Source organism: Amphiura filiformis, chromosome 7, assembly GCF_039555335.1.
Source record: "Amphiura filiformis chromosome 7, Afil_fr2py, whole genome shotgun sequence".
Taxonomy (NCBI): Eukaryota; Metazoa; Echinodermata; class Ophiuroidea; order Amphilepidida; family Amphiuridae; genus Amphiura; species Amphiura filiformis.
In genome coordinates, this window is record NC_092634.1 from 49,233,628 (window position 1) to 49,254,602 (window position 20,975).

Here is a 20,975-nt window from a genome sequence, read left to right on the forward strand (position 1 = left end):
TAAAACGCATAACGTTTTAAATTTTTTTGTGTTTGTTGGGATTAACACTATTCAGTAAAAGATAATATTTCCATGCGCACATGTTGATTAAAGGGTGTATAATTCAATTACCTCATAATATTACTAAAATATCAGTTTTGTTCCAATATTCAATATTTATGTGATTAAGAAGATGAAGAATGAAGTTAGATACCGTCTGTAATGTCTGTGAATATTGATAAATTATAAGTACATGTAGATATCCGATTAAACATAATCCTGTTGTAAGAATATAATCCACAATATTCTACTCTGTGAGAATCTGTCCTTTATCAGAGCAATAGCATATAAAACGTTAACATTGCCTTAGAACACTCTATTTTCTTGAGTAAAGTAGATAAAAATAACTTTCTATTTATAAACTGTTTGCCTAATGTATGGAATACCGATGCGTGTTTAAAATAAGGCAAAGAGCTACAGGGAAAGAATAATTGCCAGTGCGAGAGTTTTGGGGAAAAGCTGAAGCAATTCAGATTTTCTGAACAAAAACATTGAATGAGAAGGGCTTTTCTAGCCCCAAAATAGCTATACTCGTACGGAAGGATGAATTGAGATTGAACAATCGGTGTTTTCAATTTGAATAGATTTTGAGCTATCATTATAAACAAATTATTCGTCAAACTTGTTAAGTTTAGTTTTTGTTATTTACCGACTGTTTATCTACGCCATTGTTTGTTGCTGATTTGGTTAAGGTGTTTAAAATAAGTATGTAAATACTTTGAATATTATGCCAAAAGTATAATTGTGTATATTCATACGTAGCGGTAAATGTAAATAGAAAGTAAAATTATGCTTCTATATAAGCTACTAAAATTTGGTATACTCACCGGAGCGCTTTCACCGGGTCAACAGGCGTCTTCAGCGGAAGTTATTGTTCTAAAGAAACCGGCGTCTCCAGCGGATGTTATTGCTCTGAAGATATCTTCAGCGCAATAGCATTCGCTGAAGACGCCGGTTGACCCAGTGAAAGCGCTCCGTTGAGTATACCAAATTTTAGTAGCTTAGAAGCATAATTTTGCTTTCTATTTACATATACCAAAAGTGTATTCAATTTATCAGATTTGCTTTCCATATCGTTCATCTTGAAAATGACAGCATTAATACAAACCAATGGTTATTATCGTGCAGTCAAATCAGACATTATCCAGGGTAATATTTAATGACAACACCACTATTTACGCTGCAATCCTGAGTAATGTAAATGAAAAATCAAATTACATTTGACGTCTCATACTTCAAATATTCATATGCAGTATGTCAGTGATGCATTATATCTATATACTCAGAGTATGTTCTGCTGCCATTGGACTGTCAACTGGTGAAGTTACAAACATTAAAAATAATAATATAAAGGGGTAAAAATGTGAATATTATATAGAATGGTGAAGTATTACATTGCCTTTGAAACGTCAGGCTCAAATCAGATAGTTTCTTCCCGAGTTTCTTTAATTTTTTCATATTGCGTTGTGTGATATTTTCAGTATTTTTCAATAGCAGACATTAACCTCATGTGTATAGTATTTTGTAGGATTGCTATCTGATAGGATTTGTGTAGCAGAAAATATTTTACTGACATGGATATTTTTAAAAACCACTCTATTGTTAGATGATATTAAAAAACACTCTGATACTAGACTTTTAAACATGTTGATCATTTCAAATTTGCCATGAAAATTGTTCCTTCCCAAGATTAAGCCCGCTCAAAAACATTAGCATATTCAAACGAAGTTCTTTGCGAAAGAACAAGTAACCCCAAGGACGTCACCCCAATGCACACATCTTTTATATATGTTACTGCGCAGGTTAATGTGCGCAATGACCATGTTTGCATCGATGTGCGCGCCGATTACACCGCATTCTGGGATTTGTAAGAACATGGGTAATGCTGAATAGCATAGCCAGATAATCCCATGATAAATATTTACCTTATAAAACTTGCGCCATTGTCCTTGACAACAATATAGAGATATGGATTATATTCAAAAGTAATCAGCTACTTTTGTGGTCCAGTAGGCTTCCTAATTTGACACTTAATTGGTTGTCATTGTTATTGGACATTGTGGAATTGAGCGATTGTAGAGACGGTACGTTGACGATGCTGCTTGCTGAATTATCTCATGAAGGTAATGCGTCACTACCTGTTATGTGTCATCAAATGTCCAAAATGGGATCTTGGTTAGGAATATGGTTGGAACTTCTTTTATGTAATTTACTTACCAGATAAAATAGACGCCATTGCAGCTATCGTAAAGGATATAATCACAGCAGGTCCGGCAAGTTGCCTGGCAACCAGACCAGATACAACGTACATACCGGTTCCCATACAGCTTCCTACTCCTAAGGACACTAAGTCCATAGTTGAAAGGCATTTCGGTAGCTTCCCCGGCACTTCCTCTGCAGGCTGGTTACCAGTAAGATCCAAGGCTTTGACGCGGACTAGCCGCCGAAATAACGAGTCTAATGCACTGCGTATTCCCATTTTAAATGTGTTTCAATCACAGAAGCGGGCAAATTCAAATATTTACAGTCCTGTGTGTGATACGGTGTACAAGCTTACAAGACCTGAAAAAGCGAAAGAAAATATGTATTGTTAACAATAATATACCAAAACTTACAATTAAATTTAGACCATTTAAAATAGTATTTTTACGTCATGTATAATAGGTCCCCTATCTCGTAGGTTATATTCAATACAGATAATGTCAAGATGTTTTCACATTCTTAAATAAGTGAAAGTTGGAAATTATGTGAACCCACGGCGGTCTTTCTTTCTCAGAGTATGCACGTTGTTCCACTGAGATGGCTAAAATCATATCTAGAAGAGCATAATCTGACTAGAAGAACATAAAAAGTTCACATAAATTGTAAATTTTCTGCTCTTCCGATTTCCTGTTTGGTGTTCCACAACGACCAGTCCTTGGACCGTTTTGATGTTTATCGCTTCTATGTGGAAATGTCATTCGGAAGCATGGTATGGAGCTCCAAATGTATGCAGTCGTATACGTATATACATTTGACCATCTCCCTATTCGCTGTTGGTGTTTCCGTAAGAAATCTTAGGCACTGTGGTGATTATGTCAGCTCATAATTAGAGTAATTATTGTCAAATCTACCAAGTTGACTGAATATGTCACAAATATGGAAGTACCGTCCACTCTCTAGTCACGTCCAAGCTTGCCTACTGCAACAGTCTCTTGCTAAATATCAGCAAGGCACTGGAACATAAACTCCAACGTGTTCAACAAGGTTAATAAAAAAGACGCAAAAACATTGGCTTCCAATCAAGTAGCAAATTGACTACAACAATTCTCAGAAGGCTATAAGATCTTCCATTTTATGTTCCTTTGGTGACAAGGCATTTTCTTTGGCGTGGTGCCCCAAAACTGTCAAAACTGCCGGTGGACATCAAAAACAGTACATCTAATTTGAAAACCTCCGAAAGCTTTTTATGATCTCCAACGTCTAAGAGCATGATTTTTTGAAGATTTTAGCGCTTTATAAATGGAAATTGACTGCTTGATTGGTCGTGTAGTTAGAACTACAAAAATGTACATGTATCCGTATCTATAATAATGTTTTCCTTGTTGTGTGTTGTTTTAATTGTTAAGTGTTTAAAATAATTGAAGTATTTTCTGCTTTGTTTCCCCTCGCCTTCGATCGGTACCCCAGTCGCTCTTGGGTTTTTATAGTGTACATCTTTGATTGATACAGATGATTTAAATTGGAATACTTGGCAGATCTTGAATACGACCAGTAGTCGAAGATGCACTCTGCTAATTATAACTTCATATAGGATTCAGGGAAAGAGCTGCAACATTGAATCGCTATTTCACTTTAAATTATTACGGTCTGCGTATATACTTGTTGTAAAACATGCATTTACTTTCCCTATGCCTAAGGCAGGCATTCAAGAGTCATGTAAGATATGGCCCAGAGATGTTTTTATACTAACTCGCATTTTGAGTTGAAATGCCATTGGCAAATCATTCCACTATATTCTCATGTAGAGTACGGCGATCTCGGAAAGACACTGTCTGCATGTGCTGCGCAATAAAGTCAACTCTTCGGTTCCTACCATTTTCTTTCCGCTCATGTGCTTCATGTGCGACCTAGTAACCTCTGATATGCTAAGATGCTATTTTTAACTGAACATTAATTTACTTAATGCGTTACATACCCCTGTAAATACAAACTCTAGCGATTTATTAGATTATATTACAATAGTCATACGAAAATGAATCTACAGGATAGTTAATGATGAAAAACCTTTGATAGAAATTAAATGCTTTTATATTTCAATTAAATAAATTACAAAAAGCCGTTTCCCTGAAAGGTTCAAGACTTGATACATAATAAATGAATGCTCAGGGCTACTGTCGATTTGTCTATACTATAAGAAACAGGCAGCCCGACGTCACAAAGTTACATTGTACAATGTTTTGCGAGCGCACCTTTGAATACCATCAGCTTCAAATATATGTGTTTCAAAACACAAGCACAGCTTCGGCTCAAACACCCCTACTGATCTTATCTATATTATACTGATTTTTGTCACAATATCACCTGCTTCAATAAAATATAACATCTTATGATTTTTAGAATGAATTTTTTCAAAATGTGAATTGAGCTCGCCAGCCCAGCAGACTACACTAACTGACATGGACTATGAAGCCAATGGTGTTTACGTGTTCTGTTTGCGACACAGGCAAAAAATCTATAATACAATCCGGGTGAGTGGTCTCGTCCTATACGACATCACCTATTTTATTCAAACTATTCTACGAACCTGAGATTCGGGGCAAGTTGGAGGCGTTCTTTAGAATTTTGATCTGCCTTTGATTCAATTCTAAATAAAATTCATAATTGATTTTCGTTATACGTGACAGCAAAGAACAACTTTTAAAATGCTTCCTAATTTTGATTGTGAATGAAGGGAACGAACATAAAATTCAATTAAGACTATTTTGAGGAACATCAATTAGTTATTCAAGCTATTCTGTGAACTTGAGATTTGGGGCAAGTTGGAGGCGTTCGTTAGTATTTTCAGTTTTGATAACAGACCTACTTTTATCTGTCTTTGTTTCAATTCTAAAATGAGATTCAATTTATTTATACATGACTGCAAATAATAGTTTTTAAACCGTTTCTTGATATTGATTGATTGTGAACTAAGAGAAGCTCATATAAAATTAAAAAACAAACCTACTGGGCTTGCGGCCTTGATGGTTTTTTTAGGCGCTGGGCCTCAACAAAAATCACCAAGGCCACAAGCCCGGCAGGGCTGAGGCCGGAAACTCCCATAGTGAGGACTTGCAACTTATGGAGTTCCAATATAAAATAGCCCCGCAGGGCAGAAAAGTAATGCATGATTCAAAACATAAGATGCTGGACAGTGTATTTTTGCAGGTTCTGCTACTCAAATTGGGTGATGCATTAGTATAGGAAAATATACGAAATATTACAAGCGGTTTCAATTTTGCGTTATCTTGTCCACGTCTATGAATCATAAAATGAGAACCCAATATCCAATTCTTTCCAATAAAAAGGAAATTATAACTGGAATTTCAAAGAATTTAAATATTGCACCATTTTACAACTTCAGTGTCCCTTTAAAGCGGCACTTCGTGAAGACAGCTTCATCCTCCCACAAAGGGAAAAATTATGGAAGCTGGGCTGCCAGCAATTACAGAACGTCGTCGAAATGCGTCTGATGTGGATTGTATTTGATGATATTGTTAATGGTATAAAAGGTTATACTCTCCCTTTGTAACGCAACGTACAAAAATATGTTTTGGAGTTCAACGCTGAGCATGAAATATCAAAATCAATTCCAAAAACAAAAATAAGAATTAGTCTTAACATCTGATTTCCCCTGAGTTGCACCACCCCGAATTTCCTAATAGTGCTGTTGGTTTTCTTCTTCTGCAAGGTAGTGTTTTTTTTAACCCTTGATATTATTTTTGAGGAAAATTTCCTGTCCTTTTATAATAATTGTTCCCTCTGGCTAGTGCCGCTTACGCCCCTGATTGAAATGCATTATCAAGTAATCCTCGCATGTCTGGAAGGCGAACCACTTCTCTAATTATGTGAATATAAATCTTAAAAGCAGATAATGAGGATAATATCGTACATGTATGCGGCAAACTCTGCTCACAATCTGGTAATTAGTCTCAATTGCTTTCATCATCACTGTCGATTGCATACTTTAACTAAAATGCGAAAAGGAGGTCACATCTGTATCTTGTGTCAGTATCTGATTAATCTGTTAATATTTTGTTTCAAATGTTGTAATCGAGCTCCATAAAATGTTTTCATTCATGAGCATGTATAAGCTAGAGTAGATACAGGTACGATTGAATAACATTCTACATAATTATCATACGTACGTCAGTATCATGAAGAATTAGGCATTAATTTACTTATCCCACTCCCACATCCGAAGAAGGTTTGAAGAAGAAAAGAGATGCTGATTTTTGAAAAAAGTGACCACCTCAAACCCTTTCAGCCTTTATTGAGATCATCGTCCCAGACTTACATATTCTCTTAAACAATTGCATCTTCCTCCTTCGTAAAAAAATCTACATAATTATAATTTCATTTCCCCCGTCTTCTTATATCTTTAAGAGGTACCCATATTCGCGAAAATTCCAAATCCCTCGATGTACATATTGAACCTTAAAAACGGCGGGAATTAATTCTACTCGCGTAGTCTGCAAATAACTTTCGGTTTACATAGGTGAATCTTTTGTAAATTCATAAAGAAAGTTATATTGGCAAGTCTGATATTTAACGAGAACGGTTGTTGATTGTCTTCTTTGAAATATGCATCTTTGTGTCGATAAATTACACCCACGAATTCAACATAAAAGTTTAATTTCGTATAGCCTTCCATTTGCTGTCAAGTTGACTTCCGTCTTCTAAAGGTTAAAACAACTCTTCCCGCCATTTTAAAATTCATAAAAATGTATGTAGTACTGAACACGTGGTTTCAAACTACAACTCCCGTGTGGGTTATAACATGCGAAAAAATATGTCTACCGTGTGTTAGTGTCTCAGTAGCTGTTTAATGAAGCTTTTATCGATTCGCTCTAAGCCAGTGACAATTTCCATGCAAGACGCACGGGTTCACTGTGTCGATGTCTGCATATTTTTTCTTAAATCATGTTAAATAAAGGTGTTTTGCAAACCATGTTATTGGATGTGAACCGTAGTGGAGCTATAACACATGGTACAATATATTGGAAATGTCAGAGAGGATCCCGAAATAAGGAGGTTCAGAAAAGATGTATTCTTTTAGAAATAAAAGCGAAAGGTGGATTTTGTAGTAAACGTATAACAATACTAATGATAATAAACATTATACAGTTTATATCAAAATATTAAGTACTAAACATTCTCCATTCCACAAAAAAATGGTAAATTTTAGATATACATAAAACAGGCCAAAATATATTGTTGGCTAAATATATATTGTGCACGTATGTGGTATGTTTGGGGTTAATTTCATATTGTTGTAGAGTGAAAATAAAATATCTATGGGATTCACCAACCCCTATATCCTCGAAGTTGATTCTATTCCGGCCGGGTAAGGCGATAGGTTAGTGCGCGTATTTAAGCATGACCCTTAGATTAGGACAAGCCATTTGGAGGCTTATGTGATCATTTTGGTGTACCGGGGAACAATTGGGGTCGTGAGTTCAACTATAAGATTAGGGTTCCGAATGCTTTGCCGTGTTCGTCCCAGTCAATAAAAGAGAAACAAACAATGCCTCTCTTTTTCAGAAACAATCAATTCTTGCGACTTTGTATGATCATGAAAGCAATTGTGATATTTAACATGTTTATAAGCGGATTGGTAATATAAGAAGCAGGTTGAATGGTGTTTTAATCTAAATCACTTAAAATATTATTCTGACTGACATTATTCTATATATTTTAGCCGCTTATGCTGACATGCATTACTCTTAATGTCAAATATTAAGAAGATCAAGATGACAATATTAATCATATCGTCAAAAGTTCGTCATCATGGTCATTAGGAAATTGATAACCACGTCATCGATAAATCAATATCGATGACACATTGATGACAATATCAACGCAGTCTTTAATTTAATAATCGAAAGTGATTCAGATTCATTCAATCGATATTACAAATCTTATTTCACCAACAGGATGCAAGTCTGCCTATAATCAGTATTCTATAATTCATGAAGTTGTATTAAGGGATCTGGAATGAGCGTTTTAAGCGTTTGGACAGTATTTTTTGTGGGACATGAGAGCACATCAGACATATCGAATTACATTCTGAATACGAAGAATATCTTTCTGATATCAAATAATTTTCATTTTTTGAAATTCACGGTATAATACAAATTTTATGACAAATTATTAAAATGTGATATTTTTCACATTTTTGATAATTATATAACAGTCCTCGAAGTAAATTTTATAAATCTAATGATATATTCTTAAAGTGTATGTAGCTGAGAGGAAAAGCCGACGATCAATTGAAAATTTTGACCTTTCATATTGAAGATATGGATTTTTTCCCCAAAAGACCTAATTTTTTTTTGTGTGTTTTGGGAAAAAATCCATATCTTCAATACGAAAGGTCCAAATTTTCAATTGATCGTCGGATTTTCATCCCATCTACATACACTTTTAGTATAAATCATCAGATTTATAAAGTTTACTTCAAGTCATGATTAACACCAAGTGGAAAAGATGTATTACCAACTGTAGAAGTTATCCAAGTGCAGATGTTGGATCTGACCACCAAATGGTGCTGACAGACATCAAACTGAAGTTCAAGTCAAAGCCAAAATGCAACCACCCCAAACGATATGACATTTTCAAACTCAAAAATCAAGACACAAGGACTAGATATGAGATTGAAATTGGAGGCAAGTTTGCCCCATTACTCAATGATGACGACACTGATGTTGATACCATGTGGAATGGTATCAAAACTGCCATAAGCGACACCTCAAAAAAGCTTCTGGGTTTCAAGAAGCCTCAAAAACCAAAGCCATGGATCAGCCAGGAGGTCATCAGTCTGAGCGAAGAGCGATCAAAGGTGAAACAGCAGATGAAAACAGATACAAGCAAACGGAAAAGATACAATTATCTAAGACGAGACATAAAACGTAAAACAAAGGGATGCAAAGATGCCTGGCTGAAGGATCTATGTGTCAATGTAGAAAAAGCGCACCAAGCTACCAAAGCAAAGGAAGTCTACTCCACCATAAAGAAGATAACAAATAAACGCAGCATTAAAATGCAAACTGTTAAAAATAAGCAGGGGGACGTGCTAACGAATATAGAGGACGTGAAAAGTCGCTGGAAAGAGAACTATGAAGAACTTTACAACAAGCAAAATCCAATAAACACTGAAATGACCAATAGCACTCCACAAATGGCTATGGATGAGGAAGAACCAGATATCCTGAAAGAGGAGGTTATCAGTGCTATTAAGAAACTCACTGATGACAAAGCCCCTGGCTATGACAATGTGACTGCCGAAGAACTAAAAGCTACCGGAGAAATAGGTGTGGAAATATTGCACAAACTTTGCAATATGATATGGAAAAATGAAACATTTCCTGACGACTGGGGCAGAGCCATCATTACCCCTATCTACAAGAAGAAGGATAAACTGGACTGTGATAACTATAGGGGCATTAGCTTACTAAGCCATGCAGGTAAAATCATCACCACAATTATCCAAAGAAGAATACTAAAGAAAGCTGAAGAAGTGATCTCCGAATCTCAAGCGGGATTCCGCCCAGGAAGGTCGACTGTGGATCAACTGTTCACACTGCGACAAATTACAGAAAAATATCTTGAGCAGGGAAAGGAGTTATTCTGTTGTTATATAGACTTTGAGAAGGCTTTCGACTCCGTATGGCAAGAGGGTGTATGGAAAGCACTCAGCTTCTTTGGATTTCCGCTTAAGATAATCAATATGCTTAGAGCCCTCTACAGCAAATCCAACAATGCAGTGAGAGTAAATAGTGACCTCACGGAATGGTTCCATACAACAGTGGGTGTACGCCAAGGATGTGTAATTTCGCCCCAACTCTTCAATATCCTCCTCGAACTGGTTATGCTTTATGCAACTGATAACATCACCATAGGAGCACATATCCAAGGCCAGCTTATTTCAAACCTCCGCTTCGCCGACGACATTGTTCTTATAGCAGAAACACCCAGGGACCTCCAAACTTTTGTGGACAAAGTATTCAAAAATAGCTCCAACCTAGGGCTCAAAATCAACATTTCCAAAACAGAAGTTCAAGTCATCAGTCGACAAGAAATCCAGCTCAACATCAATATTAATGGACATAATCTAAATCAAGTAAACGAATTCATCTACCTCGGGGAAAAATATCTGGCAGAGGAACATGCAAGGAGGATGTCAAACACAGAATAGGCAAAGCGCTAGGTGCAGTTCAAAGATTACAACCAATCTGGAGTGCGAAGGATATTCGCCGCTCAACCAAAGTTGAACTGTACAGAGTACTTGTTCTTTCCATCCTGCTATATGGTGCAGAAACCTGGGCCTTGAAAAAGGAAGATGAGAACCGTCTGCTTGTCTTCGAGATGATGTGTCTGAGAAAATCCTGGGAGTATCTCGTTTAGACAAAATTAAAAACTCAACCATCCGTCAATCGCTAGAAATGAACCACACCATCTTAAACAAAGTAACTCAGAAACGACTGCGGTTCTTTGGACACGTCCAAAGAATGCCAAACACAAGATACCCCAAAATCCTCCTGGAAGCAAGTATACTCCCACAGAGACCAAAAGGAAGACCACCAAAGAGATGGATGGATTGCATAAAGACAGATTCCTCAACCATTAACTTGACATCCCTGGTAGAAGCTGGAAGGCTAGCAAAACAGAGAACAACTTGGCAAAGCATCATGATACAGATGGCAAGGCAGAGTGATCCACCCGTGCCGACGCCTTAGGTCAAGGTAGGACTTCAAGTACTGTTAAATATCAAAAATATCAATTTTTAATCATTTGCCATAAAATGTGTATTACATTGCGAATTTCAAAAAATCAAAATTATTTGATATCAGGACATTCTTCGTATTCAGAATGCAATTCGATATATCTGATGTGGTCTAATGTCCCACAATAAATACTGTCCAAACGTTCATACCCCACCCCTTAAATATCTATGATGAAAGATTCTAATTTTCTTGTTTAGTGTCACCCGGTGTCCCGATTAAGTCACCGTTCAATCTATATATCCCGATTAAATCATTCTGCCATCTATCCCAGGTACAACACTGAACCACCCACACTTTTCACGATTGATGATATTGTTGTTAGACACTGGGTATCCAGCCTTACAATTGATTTGCGCACGGATGCAATATAGTGCACATTGTTTGCAATACGATACTAAGTTAATGACGCAAACTGCTTTGCTCAATCAGTTTGGCTATGGATAACTACATGTAGCTTATATATACACTACATAAAACATTTTTCATAACGAAAATGTTCCAAACACTTCCAAATTGAACACAAGATATATATATTTAAACAGCTACTAACGCAAAACACTGTTTGGCTTATATATTTTAATGCATTTTTATGCTCATTTGAAATAATTGCACATTAGTATAAAACTAGATTTAATTTACTTGATTTTAAGATAAATATACGGAACCGTTATTTCGTCTCGCAGTAGAGAAAAGGCTAAGGCAAAATCCATAGCGATCATCTTGCCGTTGTGACAACCTTATCAGAAGTGTCTAATACCATTTAACTAGCTTGGATGGTAAGACAAAACCCATGTGTTTATAACGGATGGTTTATTTTTAGCCAATAGATAGGTGTTTTAAACTAACCTGTGATAGATTTTCATTTCTGCGTGTTTGTGGTCAATTATAATTCTAAGCTTTGGTAGTCAGTGTAGCATGATGGAGATGGAATTGCCTTTCAAGCATATTAAAACGACCTTGAAATGAGAATGCCGATGCAACTTGAATTACCATGAACAGGTTGCTAGTAGTGAATTTTGATAGATAGATAGATGAATCCATACAAGGCTAATTTGTTTCATATGCTGATTTTTGAAATTGAGGTCAACTTATTTGTTGAAAAACAAGTAAAATTACACTATACGTTACAACATGCAAGAATGGAACTCGGAAGCCATCGCAGCCAAATCACAAGACCTTAATTTAAGGATAGGATTTAATATATCAACTCTGAGGTCTAAACTATTTAGTTTATTTGATAATATTTAATAATCTTATTGGCCAAACAGGTGCACTTAAAATGACATTACCGGCAAGCATGTATTCTTAATGATAGTGATTAAATCCGCTGAAAAAGCAAAATCAATGCACCGCGGGAGTTATTCCATATCGTTTATTTTCATATTCAAAGAATCTGATTTAGGTCCTATTGCCTATTCATTTGAACAAGAAAGAAACGTTAATTAAAATAATTTTAATGACCTTCGCGTTATCATTACACTGTCAATTTTCACCTGATTCTGAATATTATTGTAAGCATGCTTATATATCCCACACACACACCCTCAATCTCTGTCATTCAATACTTAATCAACGTATGCGTTGCATAATGAAAATAATATCAATATGGCCACCAGTTCGTCAAAGACGCTTGCATTCAAACATGAGTTTAATCCATTATTTTGTGAGTGCGATTTAGTTGCCCCTCTTTGGATTGAAATATAAAATTCTTTATTATAATTGTTTTTATTATGTAATGGTTATTATGGAATATTCTCAGGATATGCTGCTTTTGTCTGTTTCTTCATAATTTTTATGTGACTCTTTTATTTAGATTTTTGCCCATTTTGTAATACAAATACATGAACACATACAACAATAATACGTATTCTTTCAGTAGTGCTCGAGCTAACCGCATTTGTTAATGCAGTCCATCCGCTTAGACTTTTTATTACGGTACAATATAAATCTTAACTGAAATGTCGCCAGAAACGTGACATTTCAAAACACAAGTGTTATTTCGTTACATAGGATTTTGTCATCAATTGCGGTTAAATTGACATATTCCTTTTATCCGTAGCACTACGGATTTGTTTCCTTAATCCATTTTTATTTATACGAACATTGATTTAATGTGACAATGCTTGTAAGATATTAGAAACATCCTTTCTCTTCGGACGTTGTATTTCAAAATCAAATTATTAAAGCATCAGAAAAGATGACAGGACCTTAATTGCGTTTGATAGCACAGACATGAAATATATTTAATCACGGATTGAATGTTATTTTTTGGTTGGATTTATATATAATAATGGCATTAACCATTTAAAACATTGAAGGATATATTATGCTGCAATTCCACCCAGGAATAAAGTTATCAGCAGTTAAAATATTGTAAGTGGTCATTAAAGTAAGGAACGAGCTACCTGATAACAAAATACTCAAAATTATTTTCTCAACTGCGGAAGATCAGTAAAAACAAAACAGACCATAGAATGGAAAGAAGCACCCTGGATAAGCACAAGGAGAGGCAAAACAAACAAACAAACAAACAAACAAAATACAGAGAATAATATATACCAGTATCACAATGACACATGCTGATGTGAGATGTATGCAGCCACGCCGTTATTTTAAATTATGTTCTATTATAATTATTATATCCTTATATCAATGTACCAATCTATGAGTAAGTGTATCTTTTTCTTGTACAGTCACGCTGATGTTGCAGATTTACGAAAATTCGAGTATTGATCAGCCTATGCTCTGCCTACTTTATTATGATGTATTGAATAGCAAATCCGGTGGAAAAGGCAATAGGTACAGTAGCAAGATAATTTAACTCATCTCCATCGTACTTGCTCTTCGGTGCAAATTGCTGAACCCAAAAGTACCCCATATTTTCTTTCAAAAGATATTATTGATGATCTACAAATACCACACACGCTAAAGTGTTCAGAGGGCTTGAGATTTTACTTGGGAAAATAGTGAATTCAAGTGGTTTTATATATTGGTAATATGATACGCATTCACAGTAACTGAATTGTATGAATAATGCAACAAGTGCTAAATGTTGTTGTACTTGTTTTCTTTCTTTTTTCCATAAAAAACGTTTTAAAAATATTTCTGTGTTTGCTTTAACTTGCTTTCACACCCTTAGCCGTTATTTATTTCACAAAATAGTGTTAACTTTATCCCAACCGAATTCCCAACCTCTTCTAAGCCTTTCATTGACAACGACTGTGCATCAATAGTGTGAAAAGGTTTCCGAATTTTGCAGCAGAGATTTAACTCTCTTCACGCGGGTGTCGACTACAGACGACAAGTTTCAAAAAATTTAAAAATTCAAAAATTTCAGTAATGTAAATTTTCATGACCATATTTGGAATAAGCATGAAAATGCATTAAAATGAGTACAAACAAGCCTAGTATTGATCCAGTAGTTTTTACGATATCCCTTGATATTTTGAAAAAATATTTCTAAACTTAAACTTTTTCCGTTGAAGCGCATGGCTAGCACGCAGAGGATTAAAGGATATAAGTTTTGGACAGGTGTCATAGACATCCGCATGCATTTGGTTACCAAGCATAGTAATAAAGGCGTATTCCGCTTCTGGGGTTGCCAGTCATGAAAGGCAAGATCCATTGATTCTATGAATGACTTTGTGTGTGTGTATGGTTTGCCAACATAAATTAAACTACTAGGGCCTACTATATAATATAAATGTCAACATTTACTTGGACTGCTTGCTTGCGTTTTAAGATATGGTTTCGTAGTATCATGAGAGTCTATTGTAGTATTTAGTATCGTTTTATTGTAGACTGTGTTCTCAGGTCTCATTAAGCTACGTGTTTAATCGGGATAATATATAATTACAGAGGCTTAAATGGGATATTTTGCCCACATCTATACCAACCAAATAAAAGATATTGAGCTTTAGATATATAAAAAAAAAAGATCAATTTAAAAGGTTTCTGAATTCGACAACCAAAGTTTGTCTTCGAATTAGTCTCACACGAACAAAAATATAGCAAATTAACGCCTTTTATAAATATTTCAGTACCAATGCTGATTACCAATGCTGATTAATTCTTATTGTATGTATTTGACCTAAATTTTCCTGATATTGGAACACTGTTACTTTTTTCTTCAAAATGATGTCGCAGCAGATATCAATATTCAGACAACTGCTTCCAATTCTGTTGTGGTGTATTCTACAACGCAAATGCACAACACAGGAAGTATTAAGATGTGATTTAACACAGGTATATAGTGTGTATATTATGTTAGTTTAAGATAGCAATATAATTATTACATTAGCGTAAGGAGATATAGTAGACATGGTAGAGACTGGTACATGTATAGCTAGCTCTATAATGACATTATTTCATTACACAATAACGGTCTGCTGATGATTCAAAGTGACGTATAAAAGACTATGACGCAAAAGTGACTGATGGGATCATTTTAACATGGCATTTGTACTATACACGCTCTTAAGATATTATGTATGCTATTTTACTCTACATAGCATTTTTGGACATGTACAATAAGAGTATTTAAATATTGCACCCAACTTGGTATGATGTACCTTAAACGTATAATACTTGTTGAGTGGTTGCAATAATTAACAGAGTTGTTATTGTAATCGATTGAGATCTGCCAAAGATAAATATTAGTAAATCAAGATCGATTTGTACCAGATAAAAAGCAATAAGTACAACCGTTTACAACGTATTCCAATTTAATTATATAAAGAATGAATCAAGGCAGATTACCATATGAATAGCATATACATGTAGATCATAATGAATCTTTCGCATTGCAAATGACCACTTGAATTTATGAATTACCATATCAATAGTTTATGGTGCATAATGAATGTTTGGTACTGCAAATGAATCTGAAATAAAATTTTGAATATTATCCTTTAGATTATATGTATTTTTCATTCCCTGTATTGCTTTTGTATATATATTTATTTCCGTTATTTAACGAACATTGTCTTTTTTTTTGCGCTTCCAAAATGTCCTCATAAAATATGCCAAAATGCTCGTGATAAAATTGCTAACACTCAATTTATGCCACATAATGAAATTTATTACATGCTAATACGAAACACCTGTAACATATTACTTTGCCCGTATTGAAGTTCCACACCGGTTTACGTCACGATAATAAAAATGCCACTGAAATAACATATTAATGGTCTGCAGGTAGTATATCATACTAGAGTTCATTTAATTTCTTGTTGTACTTGTTTTCTTTCTTTTTTCCATAAAAAACGTTTTAAAAATATTTCTGTGTTTGCTTTAACTTGCTTTCACACCCTTAGCCGTTATTTATTTCACAAAATAGTGTTAACTTTATCCCAACCGAATTCCCAACCTCTTCTAAGCCTTTCATTGACAACGACTGTGCATCAATAGTGTGAAAAGGTTTCCGAATTTTGCAGCAGAGATTTAACTCTCTTCACGCGGGTGTCGACTACAGACGACAAGTTTCAAAAAAAATTTAAAAATTCAAAAATTTCAGTAATGTAAATTTTCATGACCATATTTGGAATAAGCATGAAAAATGCATTAAAATGAGTACAAACAAGCCTAGTATTGATCCAGTAGTTTTTACGATATCCCTTGATATTTTGAAAAAATATTTCTAAACTTAAACTTTTTCCGTTGAAGCGCATGGCTAGCACGCAGAGGATTAAAGGATATAAGTTTTGGACAGGTGTCATAGACATCCGCATGCATTTGGTTACCAAGCATAGTAATAAAGGCGTATTCCGCTTCTGGGGTTGCCAGTCATGAAAGGCAAGATCCATTGATTCTATAAATGACTTTGTGTGTGTGTATGGTTTGCCAACATAAATTAAACTACTAGGGCCTACTATATAATATAAATGTCAACATTTACTTGGACTGCTTGCTTGCGTTTTAAGATATGGTTTCGTAGTATCATGAGAGTCTATTGTAGTATTTACTATCGTTTTATTGTAGACTGTGTTCTCAGGTCTCATTAAGCTACGTGTTTAATCGGGATAATATATAATTACAGAGGCTTAAACGGGATATTTTGCCCACATCTATACCAACCAAATAAAAGATATTGAGCTTTAGATATAAAAAAAAGGATCAATTTAAAAGGTTTCTGAATTCGACAACCAAAGTTTGTCTTCGAATTAGTCTCACACGAATAAAAATATAGCAAATTAACGCCTTTTATAAATATTTCAGTACCAATGCTGATTACCAATGCTGATTAATTCTTATTGTATGTATTTGACCTACATTTTCCTGATATTGGAACACTGTTACTTTTTTCTTCAAAATGATGTCGCAGCAGATATCAATATTCAGACAACTGCTTCCAATCCTGTTGTGGTGTATTCTACAACGCAAATGCACAACACAGGAAGTATTAAGATGTGATTTAACACAGGTATATAGTGTGTATATTATGTTAGTTTAAGATAGCAATATAATTATTACATTAGCGTAAGGAGATATAGTAGACATGGTAGAGACTGGTACATGTATAGCTAGCTCTATAATGACATTATTTCATTACACAATAACGGTCTGCTGATGATTCAAAGTGACGTATAAAAGACTATGACGCAAAAGTGACTGATGGGATCATTTTAACATGGCATTTGTACTATACACGCTCTTAAGATATTATGTATGCTATTTTACTCTACATAGCATTTTTGGACATGTACAATAAGAGTATTTAAATATTGCACCCAACTTGGTATGATGTACCTTAAACGTATAATACTTGTTGAGTGGTTGCAATAATTAACAGAGTTGTTATTGTAATCGATTGAGATCTGCCAAAGATAAATATTAGTAAATCAAGATCGATTTGTACCAGATAAAAAGCAATAAGTACAACCGTTTACAACGTATTCCAATTTAATTATATAAAGAATGAATCAAGGCAGATTACCATATGAATAGCATAAACATGTAGATCATAATGAATCTTTCGCATTGCAAATGACCACTTGAATTTATGAATTACCATATCAATAGTTTATGGTGCATAATGAATGTTTGGTACTGCAAATGAATCTGAAATAAAATTTTGAATATTATCCTTTAGATTATATGTATTTTTCATTCCCTGTATTGCTTTTGTATATATATTTATTTCCGTTATTTAACGAACATTGTCTTTTTTTTTGCGCTTCCAAAATGTCCTCATAAAATATACCAAAATGCTCGTGATAAAATTGCTAACACTCAATTTATGCCACATAATGAAATTTATTACATGCTAATACGAAACACCTGTAACATATTACTTTGCCCGTATTGAAGTTCCACACCGGTTTACGTCACGATAATAAAAATGCCACTGAAATAATATATTAATGGTCTGCAGGTAGTATATCATACTAGAGTTCATTTAATTTCTTTAGGAGTGATTTTAGAAGGAAAACAATATTGCAATTTTCTATTTAAAATCTATATTATGTGAAAATGCATTCAAAGTAATCAGCTGTCAAGTGTAAAAATGTCATATGTGCATTTTTTTACATTACAATCAGATACTTCCTTCTACTTTGGGACCAGACTGATTTAATGGGCTATTCCAGTTAAAATCCACACTACCCCTGTGGAAGATTTAGCTAGAGTCTTCCACAGAGGGAGTATGAGTTTTGAATAGAATAGACAATTAGGTAGATTCCATTTGAAATACTCACTCCAGTTGTAGAAGATATAGGTAAAGCAATAATACAAGGGGAGTATGGGTTTCAAAATGATTAACTCTAACCAATTACATTTGAAAAGCACACTCCCCCTGTGGAAGATATTTCCAAAATCTTCCACAGGGGTAGTGTGGTTTTCAACTGGAATAGCCCAATGCATTAAAATTTTACTTTGCATTATACTTTGGAAGGTACGTGGTTCACAGCACCTGCTTATCGTGTATGTTACATAATAGGTAATGCAATACTTGGGAGCTGAAGTACAAACATGCCTAGTCGCATCTGATTTAAGAAATTAACCTTTTGAATTTTCAGAATGTTCCCTCTCCCATGTGAACATCACCACCTTATTGAATTTTAATATAACATAATTTTCATCGTCCTAGATAATAAGTCTTAGGAAGTACGTTTTCATGGTTCAGTCACGTGCTATATATATTGTGTTTTAGTAGACACTCTGCCGCCGAATAGGCCTACATCACAGAGTGTACATGTTCAAAGAAGGGAGAACTGGTATAATTAATAGAAAATTCTTAATGACTAAATTGCAATAGATAACTTGCGGTTGCTATGAATTGAATTTGTTTTATGTACGTAAGGAAAGCGTAAAAGCATTATGATAATGAGCGAGGAATACTTAATGCTACTTAATGGTACTATATATATTACCCTCAGTACCCTAAGTAAGAAAGCTGCATCGTTAAAATAAAAAACATATTGGATACTCTCTTTTACGTTGGAGGCACGTGTATTGATGTAATGTTCTACGTAAGTAAAAATGGAGTATCCACAAGCAAATAACTACGCGGATACAGCATTTGTATCTGGGAGGCAGATATTTTTAGTAAGTCTGTTTCCACATTTTAATTAAAAAAACACCATATTTGATGATAATAAACAAAACGTGTTTTACGCTTTTACTTGCGAAGACAGATATTCTGTGTTTGAAATACTAATTTGTATTGTAACATTCTCAGCTATTCTCATCTAGCTAAAGATTATCAGGCAACAAAATCACAGTATTGTCGAATTAAAAACGCAATATTTCTATCAATATCCTTCCGAATTGAACGGAAATGTGGTCAACCTGCAGTCAATATTATTCATCTCTGATATCTTCCATTATATAAAGCAGACACGCAGCAACCATTCCGCATCACCAAGTCATGTCAAGCCAACCATGTGGTTATCGAGAAAACTGTAGTATATATCAAAAGCACAACAAGGGACAAGCAAACACTATGATGGCGAGAGGTGATTATGCTGCAATTGCCACAGGGGAAAGTTAGGCTGTCCCCAAGATCACCTGTCGTAAGACAGCTACCGCTAGATGCAATTCAATGGGGAGTAGCTATAGAACAGATTTTATCACGCGTAAATAATAGCATAGAAAGAAAGAAGAGAAAAAACCTGCATTTATTGGCAAGCCGAATCTTATGCACAAACAGGTAATGAGTATATTTTATGCTACTGTTGGTGAATCTCTCATGAATTGACTGCCGCAAGTTCTTACGATGTATTCAGTTCTCCGCTCATGAACCAACATGCAATATACACTGGTACTATTGTTATCTAATTAAAAGATTACAGTAACTGAAAGACGGTTGTGTATTAAAAATAGAACAATAATGTGTGCATTTAATCTAGAATCAAATATGAAAAACTATATTTTTCTTTCTACAAATAACTGTGCAAAATCTAAAGAAATCAACTTTGCTAGCATACCTGTCTTTCCATGCCCGGCACCGCCTTGTATGAAGGTTTTACTTATACTCCAATGTCTATAGAACGATTGGCTTATAATATCCGGCTAATAGAGTAAAATGAGAGAAAGGAGAAGGTCCACACACTCTTTAGACAACCATACACACGTCACCTTCTCGGCGTCTACCGGTGGTGTGCGCCGGTAATGTCGTGGCGACGTGTTAACGGTGTAAATCCGGCAGACGGACGGACGTAGGTACGGAGGAGCACGATTGAGATGTGATGTGAATGAGACGTTGTTAATGAGATGTCACCGTACTGCATGGAGACGGCATTTTAGAGGTTGGCAGACGATGTGAGTATAAGTACATTTATGCGCGCCATTTTAAGTGGGTGGCGGGAAAACCAAAAGGTGTATAGTTTTATTGAATATTCGATGCGTTAGATATGATATTTATTTTTGTTGTTTTTGTTGCTATTTTATAATATATATGCAAACGTTGTGATC

At 34.9% G+C, this 20,975-nt stretch overlaps 1 protein-coding gene across 1 annotated transcript in view; it reads right to left on the reverse strand.

Moving 5' to 3' along the window:
- The window catches only part of LOC140157262 (solute carrier family 7 member 14-like), a 104,625-nt gene extending 83,852 nt beyond the window's left edge, over positions 1-20,773 (reverse strand). Inside the window, exons 1-2 of the mRNA XM_072180391.1 lie at positions 20,489-20,773; positions 2,257-2,601 (exon numbers count right to left, since the gene is read on the reverse strand). Of these exons, the coding sequence (XP_072036492.1) occupies positions 2,257-2,518 (262 nt within the window). The 5' untranslated portion in view covers positions 2,519-2,601; positions 20,489-20,773. The remainder of the gene's footprint in view (positions 1-2,256; positions 2,602-20,488) is intronic.
- Between the last annotated feature and the right edge of the window lie 202 nt (positions 20,774-20,975).